Source organism: Mytilus californianus, unplaced genomic scaffold (genome assembly GCF_021869535.1).
Source record: "Mytilus californianus isolate M0D057914Y unplaced genomic scaffold, xbMytCali1.0.p SCAF_10, whole genome shotgun sequence".
NCBI lineage: Eukaryota > Metazoa > Mollusca > Bivalvia > Mytilida > Mytilidae > Mytilus > Mytilus californianus.
The window spans coordinates 302,501-329,324 of NW_026262582.1; the positions used below are offsets into that span (position 1 = coordinate 302,501).

The 26,824-nt window shown below is 33.4% G+C and overlaps 1 protein-coding gene and 1 long non-coding RNA gene across 5 annotated transcripts; both read right to left on the reverse strand.

Annotated features, from left to right (window-relative positions):
- Window positions 1–15,805: 15,805 nt before the first annotated feature.
- On the reverse strand, window positions 15,806–26,226 carry LOC127717429 (innexin unc-9-like). The gene is made up of 2 exons (XM_052223069.1): window positions 26,071–26,226; window positions 15,806–18,348 (listed from the first exon to the last, which is right to left on the reverse strand). Exons 1-2 carry the CDS (start codon window positions 26,076–26,078, stop codon window positions 17,118–17,120), a joined length of 1,239 nt encoding a protein of 412 aa, XP_052079029.1. The 5' UTR covers window positions 26,079–26,226; the 3' UTR covers window positions 15,806–17,117.
- On the reverse strand, window positions 20,768–22,674 carry LOC127717430 (uncharacterized). 4 transcript variants are annotated; one of them, XR_007989171.1, is made up of 4 exons: window positions 21,140–22,674; window positions 21,029–21,102; window positions 20,881–20,917; window positions 20,768–20,806 (listed from the first exon to the last, which is right to left on the reverse strand). It is a non-coding gene; the product is annotated as an uncharacterized LOC127717430 (long non-coding RNA). The 4 variants fall into 4 exon arrangements; XR_007989173.1 differs by having other exon boundaries at window positions 21,029–21,065; window positions 21,103–22,674; XR_007989172.1 differs by having other exon boundaries at window positions 21,029–21,287; window positions 21,325–22,030.
- Window positions 26,227–26,824: the final 598 nt, after the last annotated feature.

A 26,824-nucleotide genomic window follows, 5' to 3' on the forward strand; every position in this document is an offset into this window, starting at 1 on the left:
ATTTTTTTTAAAAATATTTCCCAAATTATAAGGAAGTCCTTACTTCACCAAAACTAACCCATAAATGAAATGCTGAAAAATGAAGTCATGCATCAATTATAAACATTTAATTTACACTGTCAATGAAACTAATTCTTGAATACAACCAATTTGACCACTTGAGCCTTGAGCACTTTACAATATTCAAGTTTGTAAGAGAATGATAATCCCTTACTTCATGATTAGTACTCGCTAACGCTCGTACTTAATCATGAAGAAAGGGATTATCATTCTCTTACATATACATAGACAAACACGGACAATACAGTAAATTAACTAGAGGCTCTAAAGAGCCTGTGTCGCTCACCTTGGTCTATGTGCATATTAAACAAAGGACACAGATGGATTCATGACAAAATTGTGTTTTGGTGATGGTGATGTGTTTGTAGATCTTACTTTACTGAACATTCTTCTTGCTTACAATAATCTCTATCTATAATGAACTTGGCCCAGTAGTTACAGTGGAAAATATTTTGTAAAAATTTACAAAAATTTACAAAATTTATGAAAATTGTAAAAAATTGACTATTAAAGGGCAATATCTCCTTAAGGGGTCAATTGACAATTTTGGTAATGTTGACTTATTTGTAGATCTTACTTTGCTGTACATTATTGCTGTCTACAGTTTATCTCTATCTATAATAATATTCAAGATAATAACCAAAAGCTGCAAACTTTTCTTAAAATTACCAAATCAGGGGCAGCAACCCAACCACGTGTTGCCTGACTGGTCTGAAAATTTCAGAGCAGATAGATCTTGACCAAATGAACAATTTTATTCTTTGTCAGATTTGCTCTTAATGCTTTCGTTTCAGAGATTTGAGCCAAAAACTGCATTTTACCCTATGTACTATTTTTTAGCCATGTCGGCCATCTTGGTTCGCGAGCGGGGTCATCGGACACATTTTTTAAACTAGATACCCTAATGATGATTGTGGACAAGTTTGGTTAAATTTGTCTTAGTAGTATCAGAGGAGAAGAGTTTTGTAAAAGATTACAAAAATTTACGAAAAATGGTTAAAAATTGACTATAAAGGGCAATAACTGCTTAAGGGGTCAACTGACCATTTTGGTCAAGTTGACTTATTTGTAGATCTTACTTTGCTGAACATTATTCCTGTTTACAGTTTATCTCTATCTATAATAATATTCAAGATAATAACCAAAAACGGCAAAATTTCCTTAAAATTACCAATTCAGGGGCAGCAACCCAACAACAGAATGTCCGATTCATCTGAAAATTTCAGGGCAGATAGATCTTGACCTGATAAACAATTGTATCCCGGTCTGATTTACTCTAAATGCTTTGGTTTCAGAGATATAAGCCAAAATCTACATTTTACCCCTATGTTCTATTTTTAACCATGGCGGCGATCTTTGTTGGTTGGCCGGGTCACCGGACACATTTTGTAAACTAGATATCCCAATGATGATTGTGGCCAAGTTTGGTTTAATTTGGCCCAGTAGTTTCAGAGGAGAAGATTTTTGTAAAAGTTAACGACGACGGACCTTTGGGCCAGGTGAGCTAAAAATACATTGAAAACACTGATCTTACCATGTATATGGTACAAAGGTCTATCTCCTATTTGGAAACATCACCAAATCATAATTACATCGAGATATTCTGGTCCTGTTAAAAATACAAATATAACCTACATAAGTCTAATGAACTAAATTATATCTGCATAGCATTTATACACAATAAGTATAATGTTCTATAGACATTGCTTTAGACCTTTTATAATAATAATATAACTGTACCAATACATGTATCATTAATATATCTATGATATATTAATTCTCTGAGTTCATGAGAATACTTCTTTAAAATAAAATATCTATCATTCATGCACAATCAATCTGACTTATTCAAAAATACATTTTCTCTCAGATTCAAACTAAAGGAAAACTGTGAAAATATTAAAGACTTAGAAATATTAGTAACTGACCCGATTAATGTGGAATTAGTATCCAGAATATAATGTATATAACTTATTTAAATATGGCTGATGTATTGTATAGCTTTCTCTCAAAGTATTCAAAAAGTGTGGTAAAACTTTTAACTCAGTGACTACGACCAATAGAAGACAAGATAATATGACACATGACTGACTGACTAATGAACCAGAAAAATAGAGTAGAACTACAGTACTAAGAAGATATAACATACCGAGGAAAATAAGATTGCATAAGAGAATAAAAGAATTGATGAACTCTTAAAATACATATAATAAAACTGCTTATTATATTAATTATTCTGAAAGAAAATAAATATTAATTTAAAACACTCTACCGCAATTATATGTATCAACTATGATCAACTATGAAAACATATGAATATAAATGTGTCTTTACCAACTATCATGTCGAGGCTGACTTCTTATTTTTTGGCACACCCTAGACGAACTGGACATTACTTTTGTATTCTTACACCTGGGACTATTATACCCCCAGCTAACATTGAACATTTCATGAACATTTATTTGTATAGTTTGTTGTTGATGTCTAATGTTATTTCGTGAACATTTGTCTTAAGTGGGAGGAATGTAATAGGTATGGACTAATTCCCTTTTATTACTAAATTATATCAGGCTTTTAATGCATTTGCTTAATGGATTATATTTTATTCACATAAGCTTTAGTTTATCAAGTATTCATATACGGAACAAGACTGATATTTGAGTTTCTTTATTTATTTGAAAATTTCTATATATTTTTGCAATGCTATTAATTTTTGATTACCGTTTTGAAAGAACTTATTTAAATAGAATAATAATAATAATTGAATATGAAGTAATCGGGATACGACGGGTTGCCTAACTGAAGTTAGTAAGGATAAGACGGGTTGCCTGTCTGGAATTAATAAGGATAAGCCGCCTGTCTGGAATTAATAAGGATAAGACGGGTTGCCTGTCTGGAATTAATAAGGTTAAGACGGGTTGGCTGTCTGGGATAAATAAGGATAAGGCGGGTTGCCTGTCTGGAATTAATAAGGATAAGACGGGTTGCCTGTCTAGAATTAATAAGGATAAGACGCCTGTCTGGAATTAATAAGGATAAGACGGGTTGCCTGTATGGAATTAATAAGGTTAAGACGGGTTGGCTGTCTGGAATTAATAAGGATAAGACGGGTTGCCTGTCTGGAATTGATAAGGTTAAGACGGGTTGGCTGTCTGGAATTAATAAGGATAAGACGGGTTGCCTGTCTGGAATTAATAAGGTTAAGATGTGTTGACTGTCTTGGATTAATAGGGATAAGACGGGTTGCCTGTCTGCAATTAATAAGGATAAGACGGGTTTCCTGTCTGGAATTAATAAGGATAAGATGGGAATTAATAAAGTTAAGACGGGCTGCCTGTCTGGAAATAATAAGGCTAAGACGGGTTGCCTGTCTGGAATTAATAAGTATAAGACGGGTTATATCCCAGCAAACACAAAAACATCTTTAAAATGTTTTTAAAATGTTGTGTCTAATGTCATGAAAATATCACAAAAAGACGTGAGAAAAACATTAAATGTATGGTAGAATATATATCGCTAAAACGTTTTCTAATATATTTTCTAAAATATTTGCATAATATAATTAAAATGTTGTAAAGAAATATCAGATAATGTGAAAAACAATGGCGTATAAAACATTTTGATAATCTTTTAAAAAATATTTTCTAGAAATTTTTCTGAACGTTTGAAAAACATCATGAACATCAAATAATGTTATAAACATGTTTTTTCGATGTTTTCTTGCAAGTGAGACTGCCTAAAAATTGTTTTCAAAATGTTTTAAGAAGATGTTTTTGGTTGATACATTGTATCTAGATCATATCAATATAAAAATTTCTGTACTTTTGATTGAGTTTCCTGCTTTTTTAAATAACAAATCATTAGTTAAATTAATTTATACACAGTAATTAATTCTATATACAAACAAGAATAAATCAGTTGTTTTGCTAAGCATATGAAATTCAATTCTTGTAAAAATGGGTCTCATTAAAGCAGACCTCTGTAGAGAGCAAAATTTCAATGTAGATATAACATAATTTGATGAATAAATTTTAATGGGTGCCGATCTCGTAAAAGCAGATCGCCCAGCAGAGCCGGTTATATAATATGATAAAAACCTGTTTTTGTAAAAGAAATTATTTTATATTTTGTCAGGCTCTATTTCCTCAAAAGACAAACGTTTGAGCGTTTTTTAAAATACATGTGGACGATAGATTATTCATTAAATGGATGTCAACATTATGGAACTGTTTCAAAAGTTGTGAAGATGATCCAAAATGAAAAAATATTAAAATACAATAGTTCAATGCTTTAATGTCTTGTTTCTTAGGGTTCCACTAACTATGGCAACCTTCTACATATTAAACAGCAAGCAAAAATCACAAAAATATCTTATCAATTAAGTCCATATGTATTATGTACATAGCACATACGTTCTGGGAAGTTTTATACTCCTACCTAGTAGTCTACTCCCGTATTCGGAAGAAGAAGAAGAATTAAGTACTTGAACTTTTGTTATTGCTTTTCTGAATTCGACAATTGGCCAGTTCAATTTGACATCCAATCACTACAAACTGCTCAGAGTCTGAAAAGACCATATTTTGTGCTCGACCAGTAAGGTTGAGTAGAGATTTGACTTGACAAGACTCGACATAATCTTGACTGTACTTAACTGTACTTAATTGTACTCGACTATGGTCTCGACTTTACTTAATTAGTCTGATTGAGTATTTAATAATCTTGGTATAGTCTGACAAATGCTCGACCAGTCTTAGCTGGTCTAAAAATCAGCCCATCTATCTCTATTATATTTTGATCTTACAAAATGCCAGGTAATTTGGTAGTGAAAAAAGCTAGAATTTTCAGTTTGGACTAAATTCAGATAGTCACCTTTAAATTTTTTTTAATTTTATCCTCAAATTTGACAGCAATAAACCAAACTACCAAATAACCTGGTATTTTGTAAGATCAATATATAATTGAAATAGCTGTAGAGAATTATGAAAATCAAATTTGATTTGAAAAAGTAATAAAAAAAATTTAAATGTGACTATCTTAATTTAGTCCGAACTGAAAATTCTAGCTTTTTTTACCTATTAATTAAATCCTTAAATTTTACAGCAATAAACCAAACTACCAAACAACCTGGCATTCTGTAAGATCAATATATAATTGAAATAGCTGTAGATTTTGATGAAAATCAAATTTGATTTAAAAAAGTTTTAAAAAAATTTAAAGGTGACTATCTGATTTTAGTCCGAACTGAAAATTCTAGCTTTGTTTTTACCTATTAATTAAATCCTTAAATTTGACAGCAATAAATCAAACTACCAAATAACCTGGAATTGTGTACGATCAATATATAATTGAGGTAGATGGGCTGTTTCAGACCAGTCGAGACTGGTCGAGCTTTTGTCGAGACCATATTCAAACTATACCAAGATTAGGAAATACTCAATCAGACTTATTAAGTAAAGTCGAGACCATAGTCGAGTACAATTAAGTACAGTTAAGTACAGTCAAGATTATGTTGAGTCATGTCATGTAAAATCTGTGCTCGAGCACAAAATATGGTCTTTTCAGACTCTGAGCAGTTTGTAGTGATTTGAATCAAGGTAAATTTATAAAGATGGCCTGTTGAAAAAATTACCCAATGGATGATTTTTTTCAGTGGTTTATGTTAGCTGTTATATATGTAAAAGGCCTAGGTTACCATAGCTAAGAGAAGATAATGCATCATGTGCAATGATCTTCATGTAACAACTTCCCTGGTCTCAAACCAATAACTGTCAAGCGATCTGGTAATCATATATATATCATAATCAGTAGCCCGTCCAGGATTATTCAAAATGTTACAACTTATTACAGCAGTGTACAGGTGAAACTTAAGATACATTTTCCGTTTATACAGGAAAATAATGTTATTTCGTCTTTGATTTTATGCACAAAAAAATCTCAATTGGGATGAAAATTCCCAATTTGATGGTCAAGGGACCCATTTGAAAACACCTGGAATCATCCCTGATATTGAACTTGTCCTTTGTGGCTTTTCTTTTAGCTCCTGTTAAAAAATAAAAGATACATTGTATGTACATTGTGTGTATGAAGCAATAAATATAATTTTAAGCAACAGTTTATATTATCTTGCTTGTACTGAAGTCTTACATAGTCTTTGTAATGTTAATTAAGCTGTTAAGGGAAATTTAATTTACTGTTATGCAAATACATACATACACTGATTTTACTAGAAAAAAAAATCTCCATATTCAAATGGTGCTTAAATTAGTGTTATTGTAACTTGTTTGTGTGCCTCGGAAACAAGGTTTTGAGTCATGCTTATTGCAATAGTTGTTGTTGGTTTAAGTATGTCAAATTTCTTTTTCATAATGTGTATTTAATGTAGGCAGTTAACATGGTTAGTTGTTTTGTTTCAATTGTGTTGAGAAAAATTTAACATTTGTTTGTCAAGGCTTCAAAGTGGACTTGATGGCATTGGTTTTCTCAGTTTTGAAAGCCGTTCAGTGACCTATAATTTCTTTTATCCAAGTCATTTAAATTCTGGTGGATAGCTGTCTCGTACACCTTATCGCTATTTAAGTATTTGGAAATCTGTCCCGCTTGATTCACAATGAACTTTTTACGTCAACATACATGATACAATAATACACCTTATCGCTATTCCCGCTTGACCCGAGAATCTGTCCCGCTCGAACTTTTGACGTCATACAACAATCACTTTTCCATTGTGGCGTCAGACATTTTCTATTATGACGTCAAAATTTTACGGGAACTTGTGTGATGTCCAGTAATGGCGGACAAATAGCGATAAGATGTATTCCCGCTTGACCCGAGAATCTATCCTGCTTGAACTTTTGACGTCAAACAACAATCACTTTTCCATTGTGGCATTAGATATTTTTTATGATGGCGTCAAAATTTTAAGGGAACTTGTGACAGTTGTGTGATGTCCAGTAATGGCGGACAAATAGCAATAAGGTGTATTGGCAATCAAACACACAAGCCACATATCCTTATAATTTTTTTATATCAATGAACAAATTCATAATTGACAATGGTGTACGTAGATGCTAGAACAGTGGCGGATTTAGGGGCCCCGACCCCCTTATGGAGCTACATATAAGATAAATGCATAGACTATTTACAAGTATCACTCCAAACGTTTGCTTGCCTTGGGCAGGGACCCCTCTTTTTTCAAAACCTTGATCCGCACCTCTAGAAACAGATGTATTGGTTCCGATTATGATTGAACACACAAAATGAATGTGAAGAAAACTGGAACATGATAAAAGAATTTATACTAGGAACCACAAAAATAAATGTACCAACTAAAACATCAAAAGGAAAACAGGCAATACCATGGATAAATAATAATATCAAGGCCATGATCAAACGAAAAAAACAGAACACACGCTAACTATAAAAGAAACAACAGCATAAGAATACAACGAAAATGGCAAGAATTAAGACGCACAATTAACAAGGAAATTGAAACAGCCCACAACAACTACGTCAACAACTTAATAGGCGATATAAAACAAGATTCTAAACCATTTTGGAAATATATTAACAACCAGAAGGCAGACAAACAGGGAATACCACCACTTAAGACTCATGATAATAAGACCGCCGATACAGACCAACAGAAAGCAGAGGCACTGAATACGCAGTTTACAAGCGTTTATACCGAGACAGTATATGAATCTATTCCATACCAAACCCCTCATGTAAACAAAATGAGAAACATCATAATAACAACCAAAGGAGTGGAGAAGATACTAAAAAATGTAAATGCATCAAAAGCGATGGGCCCTGATGGTATACACCCCAGAGTACTTAAAGAATTGGCACCTAACATATCAGAGGTAATGGCTCACTTTTTCCAACAATCCATCAACAGAGGAATCATCCCAGATGAATGGAAAAGTGCTAACATATGCCCATTATTCAAGAAGAACGACAGAACCATCCCAAGTAATTACAGACCAGTATCCCTAACATGTATCACTTGCAAACTACTAGAACATGTCATTTGCTCGAACCTAATGCAGCACTTTGAAGATCACAACATCCTAAATAGCCGACAACATGCATTTAGAAGAAGACACAGCTGTGAAACCCAACTTATTAACGTAATACATGACTGGGCAACTGCCATTGGCAACAGGAAACAAACGGATATATTTATTTTGGATTTTGAAAAAGCATTTGACACCGTACCGCACGAACTATTTAAAAGTAAACTTCACAAATATGGCGTGCCGAAAAACATCTTGAATTGGATTAACGCATTTCTATGTACAAGATCTCAATGTGTGATAGTGAATGGGACTAAGTCCAAAACATCGACAGTCCTATCAGGTGTACCTCAAGGAACGGTTCTTGGTCCGATCCTATTTCTGGTCCATATCAATGACATAGCAGAAAATGTTACATCAGAAATAAGGCTGTTCGCAGACGACTGTGTATGCTACAGAGAAATTAAAAATGAAGATGACTGTGCAGAACTACAGAAAGATATAGATACCCTTGGTAACTGGGCGACTAATTGGGGTATGAGATTTCAACCAATTAAATGCAACATGATGACGTTGAGTCGCAAGAAAAAAAATTACATCATTTAAATACACTCTCAAAAAAACGGAACTCCAATTTTTAACATCTATTAAATATCTAGGAGTAAACATCACAAATGATCTACACTGGGGAAAGCACATAGAGGAGATATGCAGTAAATCTTATAGGACATTAGGCTTACTAAAAAGAAACCTATCAGCATGTCCTCTTGAAGTTAAACTTCAGGCATATAAAGGACTGATACGACCTGTCCTAAAATATGCAAGCACTGCCTGGGACCCACATCAACTTTATCTCCAAGACCAACTGGAAAATGTACAGAAAAGAGCGGCTAGGTTTATAACATCAAACTACAACTACGAACCAGGAAGTATGACAGCAATTTTAGACCAACTGCAATTACCATCACTAAAAGACCGCCGCACACAAAACAGACTGATCCTTTTCTGCAAAAGTATACACGGTCAAGCAAACTTACCTTCTGACCAACTGAAAAAACCATCAAGGACAACCAAGAACATGCACAGCCAACATTTCCTTAGACTTCAAACAAAAACAGACACATTAAAATACAGCTTCATTCCAAATACCATTAAAGACTGGAACCAACTACCACCGGATATCTTCATCAAAATTCAGACAGCAGAAGAACCAGCTAACACCTTTAGTGAAATTGTAAGGGATGCCCCACTTAAGTAAATTACTTTGGAAAATATTTACTTTAAATGTTGTAACGATATGAAATACCAATTGAAGAAAATATTATTTTTTTATATTATAAAATATCTACGGGATATTTTAGAATAATGTTTGAGAACATGAATAAAAGATATTAGCAAATAATATTTTGTTAATGTTGTAAAAACATTTTACTTAAATGTTAGAAATAAAACATTTCAAAAACAATAAAATAAACATTTTTTTTATGTTTAAATGATATCTTATTGAAATATTTTGTGAGAGACGTCCATATAACATTTAAAAAATGTTTTTAAAATGTTGTGTGTTTGCTGGGTTATTCAATTCATACTCGGTCACTTCCTGAATCGGTTCTCTTGCACTTGAGAAAATGTCTGTAAGCGTTTCAATATCATTATTAACATGTTGAAGAATTTACTATCAAATCTATCTTGCTCAGATGGTGAAGCCAAATCTTCAAAGTAATCAGCCCAAGCCCCAAAAATAGAGGCTGGATTGTTATACAGTCTATTATTAAATTTTATAATTGAAGTAGTGGATGACCTAGAGCTTCTCTGCTTATTTACTAATGCAAAAAATTGTTTATCTCTTTCTCATTTAATTCCAGAATTTTGGTATACACATGTTCTCTTTTCTCAGCAGCCAATCTTCTTTGAGCAGATTCGAGTTTTTTCTTTTGCTCTTTCATTCGAATATAGTTAATGCTAGTTTTATTGTTTTTATTTCCTTCATTTTTCCATTTCCAATAGTGGATTTTACCCACCTTAACAATTTCAGTTATTTCTGGGGTCCATTCCCTTTTTCTCGTAAATCGCTTTTTCCTTTTTGGACAAAGGCTTTCAGCGGTTGTCACAATAATGTTAAAAAAATTTGTTAAAATTTTCTCAATATTTTCCACTGATTCAAAAACAGGCACTTCTTTAAAATCTTTTAAATGCTCTTGTAATAAAGTTTCATATTTTTGTTTATCAACTTTATCCCATTTTATACGTAGAGGTCTAGGATTTTTAGTGCTTACGTCCATCCTTTCAAGACAACAGTCAATGGAAATCATAATTGGATCATGAGTCGATAGATTCTAAAATTCACAGTTAAATAACATGTAATTTTTTTGGCTAACATCTTAGTTTCCACAAAAAAGTCAATTTGAGATTCATCTCTGTTATTGAAATGAAAAAAAAGGTGTTTTGCTTTTTACAAGCTGATGGTATTGACAATCCATTTGATTTCAAAAACTCATCAAAGACAATGTCACGAGGTATTTTGCGCTCGTTTTTATGTAGTGATGCATTCATGTCACCTCCTATGATTATGTCAGAAGTAGGCAGATATTTTTTCAATCATTTAACTAAGCTCATCTAAAACAGTTTTAAAATCTTCAATAGTGACATTGCCACCTCTAGTTGGCATGTAGACACATATTATCACATGCTCATCATTGCTTGCCTTATCCAAATAACTCTGTTTCGTATTGTCTAAAAACATTTTACAATATTCTCTTATTTGATAAGACTAAATTTATCGTTACGATCAAGAATACACAATATGTCTCCAAGAGCAGAGGTGATAAATTCTTTAATATAATCTTGTTTACCATTCAAAAGTACCTTTGTCGTAGTATTAAAAAAAAGTTCAAGAAAAATAATTGTGTGCTCCCTTTGCGAATAGCTAATGATTCCGATACAACGGCTCCCAATTTATCCTTATCCTCAGTTTTATTAATCAGAAGACCAGAGTTATTAATGACTGACTGTGTTATTACTTTAAATTCATCATAAGCAGCAGTAGAGAAAATTAAAACCAAATTTCAGTGGCTTATTTCTGTTTTTACTGTGTACAACCGTTCAGCCGCACCAAGCTTCTTATTAACGGCCTTTCTTTTATTTAATTCATAATCAACAGTTTTTTCATGGATATTTTTAGTACTACTAGACTTTTTGGTATTAGTTGCAGTATTAGCTACAGATTTGCCGGGTGTAAAGATTACTGTCTTTCCTTTTACACGATCACTTCTTCTTCTGGCAATTTTAATGTTTAAATATTTAGTGAGTGTGGTAAGAGATTCGCACAACCAACACAAAAATTCACAAGCAGAAATGAATTGTCTGCTATTTTAAACTATAGCTAAAACAGTTTAAAAAGTTACAACAGTTTTAAAAGACACCATAAGTTGGCTAAACACATAAAAATTGGCCTAGTACTGCTTAAAATATTTCAAATATCTAAAAGGTAAGATATTGCTCCATATACAGTACAATATAAAAATATTGATCAGACGTTAAAATGATAAAAAGAGAAAAACGAGCACACAGTTGAACTATGCAACAAGTTAACACAACGTTCATCATCTCGACATTTTCAAAGAATGTTCAATAAAAGTCGACAGCACTATCGTCGTGTGCGTCCCGGGAAAGGAGAAAATAAATTTCAGGTGAAGTAATAATACTTTACACCTTTTCTTTCAAAGTCTGAAAATATTATCAAGATGGCGCTAAGTGACGCTATGTTACCTGTCCTGCTAACCACTTGTAATTCCTGATAAAACACCTTTTAGTGACATAAAAGTATTAAAACATGTTCACTGTGTGAATTAAAAACAGATTCACATTAAAAGTGGATGCGGGTAAGTGTATAGGCGACAGAATAGGTCTTCTCTCTTAGCACATGTAAAACACGTCCACCTTAGTCCACATCCGGGAGCTTTTTTGTATTGTATTATATGAAGCTGACACTGTATATCAGAAGAAGAAGAAAACAAAAAGAAGAAATGTACTGACTCATATATATACACATAAATGTATATGTCTCTGACTGACTTATATCATCATATTGGTGAATTTTACAGGCATCTCTAAGTGGACATGAAAAGCACTGAAAATAAAGTTTATCGTTGTCATCCATAGACATTCATCGCTTTCACCAACGCACTTCGACGTAGCTACCAATAAAGGGTGGATTTAGGGTGGGGTGGCATGGTGCCGGCCCCCTTTTTGAGATTCATTTGTGGTTAATGCAGACTTTTTTAACTGTTCCACTCCAAATTTTGTGTAGTTTGGGGCACCCGGATCCCCTTTTTCAAAATCATAGATTTGACCAATAAGATAGGGTCACAATGCTATCATCGCATATCAGCGTGATAAACAAAAACACACTTCAGTGTCAAACCATCGATCTTCAGCGAGACCATTGCGGTTCGGAGTCCTACATATATTTACCAACCATATAGAAATGTATGTATATGAACCGATTATGAAGAAATAAAATTATATGTATCAACTATGCTAACATAAATTTGTCTTAACCAACTATCATGTCGATACTGACTACTTATGTTTTGGCACAACCTACACGAACTGGACATTTCTTTTGTATTCTTACACCTGGGACTATTATACTCCCATCTTACACTGAACATTTCATGAACATTTATTTGTAAAGTTTGTTGTTGATGTCAAATGTTATTTCGTGAACATTTGTTTTTAGGGGGAATGTAATATGTATGGATTATTTCCCTTTTCATTGCTTAATTGATTATATTTCATTCACATTAGCTTTAGTCTATCAAGTATTCATATACTGAACAAGACTGCCATTTGAGTTTCTTTATTTAGTTGAATTATCGTTATTTTTGCAATGCTATTCATTTTTGCTTTCCATTTTGAAAGAACTTATTTAAATAGATTAATAATAATAATTAGACGGGTTGCCTGTCTAAAATTAAATAAGTTAAGACGGTTTGTCCGTCTGAAGAGTGGTGCACGTTAAGCTCTATATGCAAGGCTTCTTGGTGACATGATGGCTAGCTGACTTTGTTGGCTGGATACGATGTCAGGGATGGTTATTACCTGAAAGTTATTAAGTTGTTTTGATGTGTTAAATATATGAATTGAATATGTATTTATTTTCCTGTCATTAAATTGTTAATTGTTTCACTGCCTTGGGTATCATTTAAAGTGCCTTGGAATATACTCCATACACTGTATCCCAGAACCATTCCCTTTCCACATATGTGTTTTTCGTAAATTTTATTGTAAAAATTAGGCTGTTAGTTTTCTCGTTTGAATTGTTTCAAAATTTCCATTTTGGGGCCTTATAGTATATGTAGCTGACTATACAGTGTGGGTTTTTCTCATTGTTGTTGGCCGTACAGTAAGCTATAATTGTTTTTATCTTCGTCATTTTAACTCTGGTGAATAGTTAACTCATTGGCAATCATAACATCTCCTTATTCTTATATGAAGACATAAAGCTGTCTGTACAAAATATGAAGACATATAGGTGTAATATGTACAACTATAAAGAAATGAAGGTGTCTGAACTCAATACGACGACATAAAGGTGTCGGAACCCAATACGACGACATACAGGTATCTGAACCAAATACGATGACATAAAGGTGTCTGAACCCAATATGATAACATAAAGGTGTATAAACCCAATATGACGACATAAAGGTATCTGTTCCCAATATGACGACATAAAGGTAACTGTACCTAATATGACGACATAATGGTAACTGTACCCAATAGACGACATAATGGTGTCTGTAGCCAATGTGACGATACAAAGATGTCTGTACCCAATAGACGACATAATGGTGCTTGTTGCAAATGTGACGACAAAATATTGTCTGTACCCAATGTGACGAACATAAAGATATGTGTACCCAATATGACGACATAAAGGTGCCTGTAGCCTGTTGTTGGCCGTACGGTAACCTATAATTGCTTTTATCTTCGTCATTTTAACTCTGGTGAATAGTTATCTTATTGGCAATCATAACACATCTCCTAATTCTTAATGACATAAAGGTGTCTGAACCAAATACGATCACATAAAGGTGTCTGAAACAACAGTCTACAGAACTACAAAGTGATTAGAAAATCAACAGTCTACAGAGCAATAGAGTCTACAGAAAATCAACAGTCTACAGGACTAAATAGTGAACAGAAAATCAACAGTCTACAGAACTACAGAGTGAACAGAAAATCAACAGTCTACAGAACTACAGAGTGAACAGAAAATTAACAGTCTACAGAACTACAGAGTGAACAGAAAATTAACAGTCTACAGGACTACAGAGTGAACAGAAAATCAACAGTCTACAGAACTACAGAGTCAACAGAAAACCAACAGTCGACAGAACTACAAAGTGATTAGAAAATCAACAGTCTACAGAACTACAGAGTGAACAGAAAATTAACAGTCTACAGAACTACAGAGTGAACAGAAAATCAACAATCTACAGAACTACAGAGTGAACTGAAAATCAACAGTCTACAGGACTACAGAGTGAACAGAAAATCAATAGTCTACAGAACTACAGAGTGAACAGAAAATCAACAGTCTACAGAACTACAGAGTGATTAGAAAACCAACGGTCTACAGAACTACAGAGTAAACAAAAAACCAACAGTCTACAGGACTACAGAGTGAACAGAAAACCAACAGTCTACATAACTACATCGTGAACAGAAAATCAACAGTCTACAGGACTATAGAGTGAACAGAAAATCAACAGTCTACATAACTACAGAGAGAACAGAAAATCAACAGTCTACATAACTACAGAGTGAACAGAAAATCAACAGTCTACATAACTACATCGCGAACAGAAAATCAACAGTCTACAGGACTATAGAGTGAACAGAAAACCAACAGTCTACATAACTACAGAGTGAACAGAAAATCAACAGTCTACAGGACTACAGAGTGAACAGAAAATCAACAGTCTACTGAACTACCCTGTGAACAGAAAATCTAGAGAACAACAGAGTGAACAGAAAATCAACAGTCTACATAACTACATCGTGAACAGAAAATCAACAGTCTACAGGACTACAGAGTGATTAGAAAATCAACAGTTTACAGGACTACAGAGTGAACAGAAAATCAACAGACTACAGAACAACAGAGTGAACAGAAAACCAACGGTCTACAGAACTACATCGTGAACAGAAAATCAACAGTCTACAGGACTACAGAGTGAACAGAAAATCAACAGTATACAGAACTACATCGTGAACAGAAAATCAACAGTCTACAGAACTACAGAGTGAACAGAAAATCAACAGTCTACAGAACTACAGAGTGAACAGAAAATCAACAGTCTACAGAACTACAGAGTGAACAGAAAATCAACAGTCTACAGAACTACAGAGTGAACAGAAAATCAACTACATACAAAAAATTTAATATTCAGCAACCCCAACCCTAACAGTAACCGCATGATCCTGTTATATATTAGTGATGCTAGATTCTTCTGTTAAAAGATGCTAAAGAAACACATCTGGTGATAAGGCTTCACCTTTAAAAAAAATAGTAATTTTTAGACATGTCACTTTAATCTCGATCTCTCAAACTTTTTAAGTTCTTGTCTTTAGTGTAATAAATGACTTTAAAAGATTTATATTTCACACAGACAGTTCAATGCTTCTTCTAATTTTATACTTGTAAAGCACAACAACATGACTTGTTTCTAATTTAAATTTTACTAAACTCACGACAACTTATATGATCAAGTACATAATATATATATATAGAACAGACAATGGCATGCACAGGGGATGAAACTTGACCTTATCTTTCAGTAGACTATATGATACAGAGTTTTAGAGAATGTGTAACCTAAATATTTAATTATTTGTCACTAAAAATTAATTGTCTATTGTTTAAACACTACAATACTAATCTTTATCAGATAAAACAGACCTCAATGAAACCAGTTAAGGGTAAATTTAGACTAAATACATATGATACAAGTTAATGTGCAACATGTGGAGCAGAAACTGCTTTCCTTTCTTGAACACATGCATTGATCCCCGGTTTTTAATGAGTTCCATTTGGCTCGGTTGTTAGTTTTAATAAATGTTTAAGGTGCAATAGACATCCACGGGTCGATTGCAGATGGAAAATACAACCAAACATGTCAATTACTTTTCAGATAAAGCAAATCTCATGAGGTCGAAAAATATTATTTCACCCGATATTCAGCAAAACTTGGTATTAATATATAACCCCTTTAACTAGCACTCCCCAGTTTTGAAGCATAAAAGGCACATTTTGCATTTTCGCAAAGCTCAGAATGTTTCCATGGAAATTGCAAAGCCATTCCCACAATAGTATTGACCGACATATAGATATAAACAAAGCCATTCCAACAATAGTATTGACCGACATTTAGATATAAACAAAGCTTCCAATGTTAATTGTTATATAGTAATCTGATAACTATAAACACATAATATTATAACAAAAATATCTAAATAAAACGCTTAAAATCATAACATGTTTCTTTACTAATAAATGATATGTCGTTTGGTTGCTGTCTCGTTGACACAAACCCTACATATGCTTTTATTTCTTTATGATTTGCATTATTTTCATTATAGATGATCATTGAAAAACAATCAAATGATGACTGCTTCTACAACATCTCGACAAAAGTATGAAAACTATTTATAATTGATTACATTTTCGGCACAGTATTTTAGTCCTATTCAGCGCTGAAAACGTATGACGTGTATTCTGCATTGCCTGGTCTAACTGACGCGTAGTTGATATTGGGTCAGGATGCCAGGTTCTATCTATATAAAAGAGTACATGATTTCCTGTAAAGTATATATAATTACCAAAAAAAAAATTAATGAAAATACAATGTAACCAAATTCGTGTCATTTGACTGACTTCGTCCTCGTTCACAAGAAACAACAGCCTCGATTATATTGCAATACTAGTAAGACAGATTTGAAATGCGATTCGATTGGACAATGACCAAAACAATGTCACGTGTTAGAAGCTTCATTGTTCCTCTTCATTTCAATTCCAAGTCCTTTATTTTGCTCTTTGAATTTTTCTGATTTTACGTAGTTTTTCCACAGTTTAATTACAATTTCCGATGCAATTACTTGATTGGTTTTATTGCTGACAAACCAAATGAGAAAGACGCCATCATGGCGCAGATACTCGAAAACAAAGTTATGTTGGAGAGTCTCTTCAAAATCTGGTGATTCCTCGGGGCGGCCATCACGAATACCTTCCATATCTAAGAACTTCCGTACATAATTTCTATTACGAAAAGGCAAAAATATGGCTACTAAGTTGTACAGAAAATTTGTTCCATTTATGAGAACCATAGAAACAAGCATCATCCAATTTATACAGAATATTTTTTCGTTAAAAAGATTTATTGGCAGTGAACACTGAACCGTCCATGTTTGGACATTAGTCATCTGCCGAACGTCAAGATCACAAAATGTCACTCGAGGAAAGCGTAGATGGTCTTCAAAAGACTTGCCGCTAAATAAAGACTTTAAAAAATGAAATCCAAGTGTTTTAAAATCATTGCCCAAAAATGCATCGACGAGGATTATTTGGGCGACGGCGTTTGCCAGATATAAAAATGACGTCACCATGAACAGGAAACAGAGATAATTCCCATAATGAACTCCAGCGTTCGCCATTTTGGTTTTGACCTTTTCCATTTTCTTATAAGGTGACGAAATACAGTTTCTAACTTTTATATACTTATCTAAATACATAACAATGTCGTTCAGAGCTTCATCTCTTTCCGAATGAGTCATAAAAACAGCTTCATCTGCCCGGCGAAGGATCTGTTTAACATTTATATAAGAACCTCCACCAAAACGTTTCCAAACCATACGAGGCATATAAAACAGCAATGCTTGTAACAAAAATATCAAAGGAACCCACTGATAATATTCTATCTCTTTATCAACTCGTATTTCTCGCTCGATTGGCAATGAGCTTTCAAAGTCAACGTAATACGTGTTGGCTACCCAACAATAATTGTTTGTGTAGGCCACGTGACTTTTTTCAAATACGGCAGGGCACCAGCACTGTATAGGTTCGCCGACATATTGTTTAGCACTAACGATGACGACAAACACAATGAGTACTACGACACAGTATAGACGGTTCAGTAGGTGGATTCGTGAATCATCTGTTAATCCGGCTTTAAAGATTTTACCTCCGTGATCTTTAAGGTCGTCTAATCTGTAAATACAATAAAATACAATGTTAAACATTGGGTATTCACTTATTAAAATACAAAGTTAAGCATTGGGTATTCCCTTATAAAAATACAATGTTAAGCATTGGGTATTCCCTTATAAAAATACAATGTTAAGCATTGGGTATTCCCTTATAAAAATACAATGTTAAGCATTGGGTATTCCCTTATAAAAATACAATGTTAAGCATTGGGTATTCCCTTATAAAAATACAATGTTAAGCATTGGGTATTCCCTTATAAAAATACAATGTTAAGTATTGGGTATTCCCTTATAAAAATACAATGTTAAGCATTGGGTATTCCCTTATAAAAATACAATGTTAAGCATTGGGTATTCCCTTATAAAAATACAATGTTAAGTATTGGGTATTCACTTATAACAATACATGTTAAGCATTGGGTATTCACTTATAATAATACATTTTATAAAGGGCCAAAAGATGTTTAGGCTTATTGTAAGAGTTCATCTCGACTGATGTTGTTAGCAGGTGTTGTTGATGATGTCGTGCTAACAACATCAGCCGAGATGAACTTTTACAATATAAAGAAAAAAAAGATCAACAAAAGAGTGCCGTGTGTGCTGATTTACCATCCCAAATTTGACAAGTTATCACACCTTATCCGCGAAAATTGGAATGAAATCGAAAAACATCCTAAAAACTATCTTAGATCTTTCCCGAGCCATCTGTACTGGCTTTCCATAGGCCCAAAAGCCTTAAAACTTGCTGGTGAGAGCTGATTTATCCTCTAAATCAGGCTCTTCGTCTGTGGGCTCTTGCAAGGGATGCGGAAACAAACGATGTCTGACTTGCAAGCAAAAGCTGAATTCCCAGATATTTAACAGTCACTCCATTGGTACGGAATACACCATATTTTGCAATGATAATTGCAAGACTACAAATGCTGTGTATCTTCTACCGTGTAAATGTGGTAAACAGTATGTTGGCGAGTCAGAACAGCGATTTAACAAACGTATGAACGGCCATCGAAGCGACTATGAATGCAAGTCAGACCTTCCTCTCAGTCGACATTTTAGATCCCCTGGCCAAACTAAGGCATATCTCAATCGACTTACTATTACAATCATAGACCACAACACTGCTTGGTCTAGGGAGGATAGACTCGCTCGGGAACGATGTTGGATAAGAAAATTAAAAACTTTGGCACCAAATGGGATCAATAAAAAGGTGTAGTTCTAATTTGCGCAGTGCTTTTCATTTGGGTTATATCATATATTAATACGCAGTCTCTGTTGCTATTCCTTTACACTTGTCAACTCTAAAATTCTAGAATTATACCAGTTTAAATCGCAGGGTGCTATTAATTTGAGAAGTATAAGTACGCAGCCACGTTCAATTACTTAACCTTCGTCAAAATTTTTTTTTTTTAATCATTATCAGTCTGCTATTTATTTTGGATGTGAAAATACACAGTCTCTGATGTAATTACTTAATCGTTGTCAAATTTGAAATTGGAGTGTTATACCAGCTCAAATCGGTCCGTGCTCTTCATTGGGAATGTATTTCTACGCAGTCTTTGTTGTGATATATTAACTTTCGTCACCTGTGAAATTTTAAAAATGTACCAGTTCATATCGCACATTTCTACTTTTGTTAGAAGCATATCTATGCAGTCTCTGTTGTAAATACCTAACCTACGTCATTTTTGAAATTTTAGAGTTTTGCTCGGTTTTAATTATATAAAGTTAAAGATTATTCTATAGTTAAATCAGAATAGATTTATATGATTCATTTTACATCATAATAATACTGATGAATGATATCTGTTATCCGAAATATTTATAGATAATTACATTTAATGTTTCCTTTTTTTATATTGGTGTTGTTTTGTACACTTTTTAGGCGTTTATATGATTTATTTATTGTGTACATGTATCGTTTCTCGTAACGATCCAGCGCCCTCGTAAGTAGAATCTATATATATATATGTACATACAATAATTTAATTACAGTAAGTAGTTTGGAGTCCCCTGTCCTCATTTCTAATGACTTTTTAATGTAGGGATCCAATTTATTTACTTATTTGGTGAATTGAGCATAAAAATCACCTTTTCAAACAATTCAATGAAACGGATTTAATTTCCACGATATGCTAAGCAAGGTTAATATGCTTTTAAAGTTTTATTTGTTCCCTTTTATCCCGACTTTTAATTTAATTTCGCTTTATAAAGGTTTGTGTCAACTATCCATTGTATGTCATATATATACATATAGGTCATATTTTATACATTTATATACATATAGGTCATATTTTAAGATTTTGTAAGTCCTTTATATCATTGTCATTTTGCTTTGTTTCTTCTGTTACCTATTCTAACATCGGACTATTGTGTTTCTTCTGTTGCCTATTCTAACATCGGACTATTGTGTTTCTTCTGTTGCCTATTCTAACATCGGACTATTGTGTTTCTTCTGTTGCCTATTCTAACATCGGACTATTGTGTTTCTTCTGTTACCTATTCTAACATCGGACTATTGTGTTTCTTCTGTTACCTATTCTAACATCGGACTATTGTGTTTCTTCTGTTGCCTATTCTAACATCGGACTATTGTGTTTCTTCCGTTACCTATTCTAACATCGGACTGTTGTGTTTCTTCCGTTACCTATTCTAACATCGGACTATTGTGTTTCTTTTGTTACCTATTCTAACATCGGACTATTGTGTTTCTTCTGTTGCCTATTCTAACATCGGACTGTTGTGTTTCTTCTGTTACCTATTCTAACATCGGACTATTGTGTTTCTTCTGTTACCTATTCTAACATCGGACTGTTGTGTTTCTTCTGTTACCTATTCTAACATCGGACTGTTGTGTTTCTTCTGTTACCTATTCTAACATCGGACTGTTGTGTTTCTTCTGTTACCTATTCTAACATCGGACTGTTGTGTTTCTTCTGTTACCTGTTCTAACATCGGACTGTTGTGTTTCTTCTGTTACCTTTTCTAACATCGGACTGTTGTGTTTCTTCTGTTACCTTTTCTAACATCGGACTGTTGTGTTTCTTCTGTTACCTTTTCTAACATCGGACTCTTGACTTCATTTAAACTGAGTTTTCTGTGCGTATTGCTGTGTGTTTGATTATTCTACATTGGCTAGAGGTATAGGGGGAGGGTTGAGATCTCACAAAATATATTTAACCCCACCGCATGCATGTTTGCGCCTGTCTCAAATCCGGAGCATCTTGCCTTTGTTAGTCTTAATGGTTTTTTTTCTAATTATGGTTCATTTATATGTTTCGGAGTTTAGTATGATGTACATTTTCGCTGAACTAGTACACATTTTTGTTGAGGGGCCAGCTGAAGCCCGCCTCCGGGTGCGGGATTTTCTCTCTGTGTTGAAGACCAATTGGTGGCCTTGGGCTGTTTTCTGCTCTTTGGTCGGGTTTTTGTCTCTTTGACACATTCTCCGTTTCCATTCTCAATATTATTGAGTTTTTGTCAAGCCATAATGGTTTGTATTGATACTGGTGAAATAATTACTAAACTTGGTACAATGTATAATGTTCCTCTTCAAGGATAAAAACTAGACCTACCTCAAATATTATACATATATTGTCAGCTTTTTTTCTAATTTATTTGAGTACTAAAGGGTTTTTTCCGGATATTTCTTCTACCGTATTCATAATCACACAATGTAAACATTTTATTGCGTAGACTCGACACGAAGAATGGTTCCAAATATATATATGTATTTTAAACTGGTGTTAAATATCCGTCGTAAAGTGTACTTAAAAGATCAAATTTGTAATTTATTTTCTTAAGTAGAATAACACGCACACACAACATAAATAATTAAATATGGACAAAGGCAATACACAACGAACTGATGAAAGGAATTTAAATAATATGCCGGTGTCTTAACTTATATACCTATGCTGCATTAAAGATAGATACTATATAAGAGAAGACAAGACAAAACAACTTTTAGATTAGACCAATTTACGTGCCCAATTTCTGAGAAGAAAAATCTAATAATAACAAACAGAATCATATTGTATTGTGTCGATTGATGAGGGGCCTGATGGGGGGGTCTCATCACGATTCACGAGTTGATTTTTTTGTCAATCACGATTCACAGAAAATAAATTTCCATGATCACGGATCACGAAAATATAAAAAAAAAAATCTGAAGAAAAACGGATCACGATAGCGAAAATGCGCTGATCACGAAGAACGAAAATAACCCATCAGGCCCCTCATTGATACAATGATTAGAACAAAATGGTAAAACAAAAAGGCGTCAAGTACCATTTATTTGACATCTAAAGAAATGATTTGATTTAATTTGATTTTTTGGTGTTTTAACGCCACTTTTAAACACCGCTTTTAGGCTATTTCGTGGCGGCCAGTTTTTATTGGTGGAGGAAGCGGGGATGTGCCTGGAGAAAACCACCGACCTTCGATAGGAAAACTGACAATCCTAGTCAATTAAGATTGGAGTCGAGTGCACCCGCACAAGCGGGGTTTTAACTCACAACCTCAGTGTTGACTTGCTAGTGATTACAGTAGTAACTACTTAGACAACTCGGCCACCGAGGCCCCTCTAAAGAAATGATGTTCGAGGTTTTTAATATATTCCATTAAGTTATATAAAGTTCTTATCATGTTTCTTTGTTGGTTATTTATTTTATAATATTAAGATTATTGTATCGCGTACGTTTAGTCTAAATAAAATCTCTTCTAAAACTCCAACGTTAACTTATACATAGTCACTCAAGTGTGAAATATAGGTCAAAGATATTCAAAACTTGCGTGCAGGCTTGTACCTCATGTATTTTAGTAAACGGTAGCAGTGAAATATATGTATATTATCAATGGAACTTAGAAGACCTTAATAGACAAATGAAATGGTCCTAACCGCAAAATTTAACCAAATTACTCGTGCGACAGTTTAAGGTCATGGTTACTCAAATGTTGTCGAAAAGTGCCTTCCACTAAAATGATGGGGCAGAGGTTAAATGTGTGAGTCCTAAGCACTTTACTTGGTGTACCTTCATCAGGAAAGCTCAAAGCCAAATATTTGAAAGCCCGGATGTATAAGTAACGAAACAAATGATACTTTACATGATCAAAGAGTAAAATTACAAAAATATCAAACTTCAAGGCAAATCCAAAATGTAAAGTCCTCTATAAAATGGCAAAATTAAAAGCTCAAACACATCTAACGAATGGAAAACAACTGTCATATTCCTGACTTGATACAGGCATTTCCTTATGTAGACAGAGAACTAAAAATATTAGTTAAACCCTTTTAAGGTCATCCTTGTCTGAGGGAATTGAAACCTTCGTTTCTAAATAATTCATAAGCGGACAATTTCAGAAATGTATGTTTTAATTCATGTGAGTACCTAATGACTGATTACAAAGCTGATGGTACTGTCGGAGGCTAATATAAAAAAAGAAGATGTGGTTTGATTGCCAATGAGACAACTCTCCACAAGAGACCAAATGGCACAGAAATTAACAACTATATGTTAACGTACGGCTTTCAACAATGAGCAAATCCCATACCGCATAGTCAGCTATAAAACGCCTCGAAATGACAAATGTAAATCATTTCAAACGAGAAACTATTGGCCTAATTTATGTACAAAATAATGAACGAAAAACAAATATGTAACACAGCAACAAACGACAACCACTGAATTACAGGCTCCTGACTTGGGACAGGCACATACAGAATGTGTCTAGTCCACCAACAGCGATAATTAAAAAGTGCTATCAAAACAATATAACTTTTTAAATTCTATGCGTCAGAAGCGTTTTTCTGGATTTACCTTCTTCAACTGAACTGCAGAGATTTTTAAAACAGTTTTTGTACTAGGGAAAAAAATCAGAGAATTTGACAATGGAATGCTAGGATAAACTTCCTATCTAATTTATAAATATTATGAAGACATTATTAATTTAAATGCATCATTTTAAAACTCGAACTTCCTTCATTATATATAGAATAGTATTTATTCTAGTTGCTCTTTATATACGAATGGACAAAACTTGTACAAAAGATGACGTCGACGTGTTTCACTTTAAAAAGCTGTTTCTTAAAGTTAAAGTTAGATTAATGAATATTACAGCTGTATTCAAATTACGTTGAAATTAAAACGATTTAAAGTCCACTCTATTGAAAATGTGAAGTTAGAGTTTCTTTGTCGACATATATTGCGAAACTATAACATGTATGAGGGTCTTGATGGGGTCCTTCATTTCTCTGTTCTTTAATTTTTTGCTCATTATTTTTATCTTTAAAAGTATTATGGCTATTCTGTAATTACTTTTTAACTGTATTCTGGATATTTTTCTTTTCTGTAATCACTCTATTTTTACCATAAGTTTTTGCAGTTATTTTTTATATTTTAACAACCCATTATTCTCTATTCTTTATTTTTTTTTTGCCCATTTTTCTCTATTCTGTAAACCCCATACACAGTCTCGTGTATAGAAATGAATACGTCCATAATTTAAGGTGGTACCTAACACTACAGGGAGATAACTCAAGTAAAAGGGAGTAAAATCAGCTAAACGTTTTAATTACGTTGTGTTGTTAAGGGAATATTAAGCTTCTCAATGATCAAAGTTAGTGTTTGTCAAACTGCTATATAACCAGTCTAATTTTTCTGATAAATTGGTTGGTTCAAATTTTTTGAAATTTTTATATTTTTGTCAAAGGGTCAAAGTAAATACTTTGTCAAAATTTTATGAAAATTAAACGAGCCAAATTAATTTTAGTGAAGGTGTTGGGTACCACCTTAATCACATCGGTATAGTTTGTCTTCTCCTTGTCCTAAATCTCTACCAACCCCATCCCCCCATCCCCCCATCCCATCTCCGAACTGTATCACATTTCTATGTATAATTTATGAATGTGTTTTGTAATCAGATTTAGGCCACTTTCAGTTCATTTCAGTTGAAAAAAAACTTTTGTTTTAGTGGTACAGACATAATTATGTTCTTGAAAATTATTTTAACAATAGCATTAATATTATAGAATGGCATCTCTGAACTTAAAAAAAACATCAAATTTGACTATCATATGTGATTGTTCGGTTATCTTTGAAATGTAAATACGAAAAAAAGAAGATTCTTTTAAAGTTCCCTAGAAGCGAAGATTCAAATCAAGTAAAATCTTCTTTTTTTTTTAATTATTTAGTAGAAACTTCTTCTGCCGAAAAAGACGTACTTGTTCATTTATATGTTTAGGAGTTTAGTATGACGTCCATTTTCACTGAACTAGTACACATTTTTATTTAGGGGCCAGCTGAAGCCCGCCTCCTGGTGTGGAATTTTCTCGCTGTGTTTAAGACCCATTGGTCAGACTGTTTTCTGCTCTTTTGTTGGGTTGTTGTCTCTTTGACACATTCCCCATTTCCATTCTCAATTTTAAGAATCCGAAATAAGATAAGAACATGATGGTGAAATCTTACCGACAAATAATTATTTACTCTGTTTTAAATTTTCGCTTCTGTAGTTTTCAATGTACACCAAAATTAAAACGTGGGAAAAGAACACAAAACCTTGTTAGATTGTAACTTTCATACATAAATGATCAGATATTTCACAATTAAGTCATGCTCCATATTAGTTCACAACGATATTGGGATAGGAAGCCGGAAATGTATGAGGACATTAAAAATAAAACTTCAACGGAAACGATAATAATAAAAAGTTTTAAAATATGACTTACGCTCCCATTTTCTGTGCTTGTAGTTTTTCACAATCTTTTACATTTTAGTAAGTATTCCCTTTTTTCATTTCATCATACGCACTCTTTAGTCAACTTTGTCAACTAAGTTAAAAATGAATAAAACAGGGTATAGATTGACCTGGATAATTACAGGTAAAGGGAATACACAAAGGTAGATTGAATGATTTGGGTGATTTAACGGTCATATCAATGGAATTCTATACAATACAGTGGAATGCGTGGGTCGCTTTTTTGTTTACATTTTATTCGTGTCGTAACAGCACTCCTTTGTTAACGGTAAATACTGAAGGGACGCTATCACGTTAATTTATTAATTTTTGCAGTTTCTATTTTCTCTTTATTCTTTATATTTTTTGCCATTATTCTCTATTCTTTATGTTTTAAAACCATATTATTCTCATTTTTTTTGTCCATTATTCTCTATTCTTTTTATTTCTTGCCCATTTTTCTCTATTCTGTGTTTTTCTTGTCCATTATTCTCTATTCTTTATGTTTTAGTACCACATTATTCTCTATCCTTTTTTTCCATTTTTCTCTACTGTTTATTTGTAGAACTTCATTATTCTCGTTTCTTTTTTTGGTCCATTATTCTCTACCCTTTAAACCCCCTACCCACACCATCTTCTATGGACAAATGCGCAAAAATATATGTAAAACACAGCATTTGAACTTACAGTCTAATAGATCTCTGATCTTGTTATCCTCATATGAGCTTATAATACGAACATGCGAG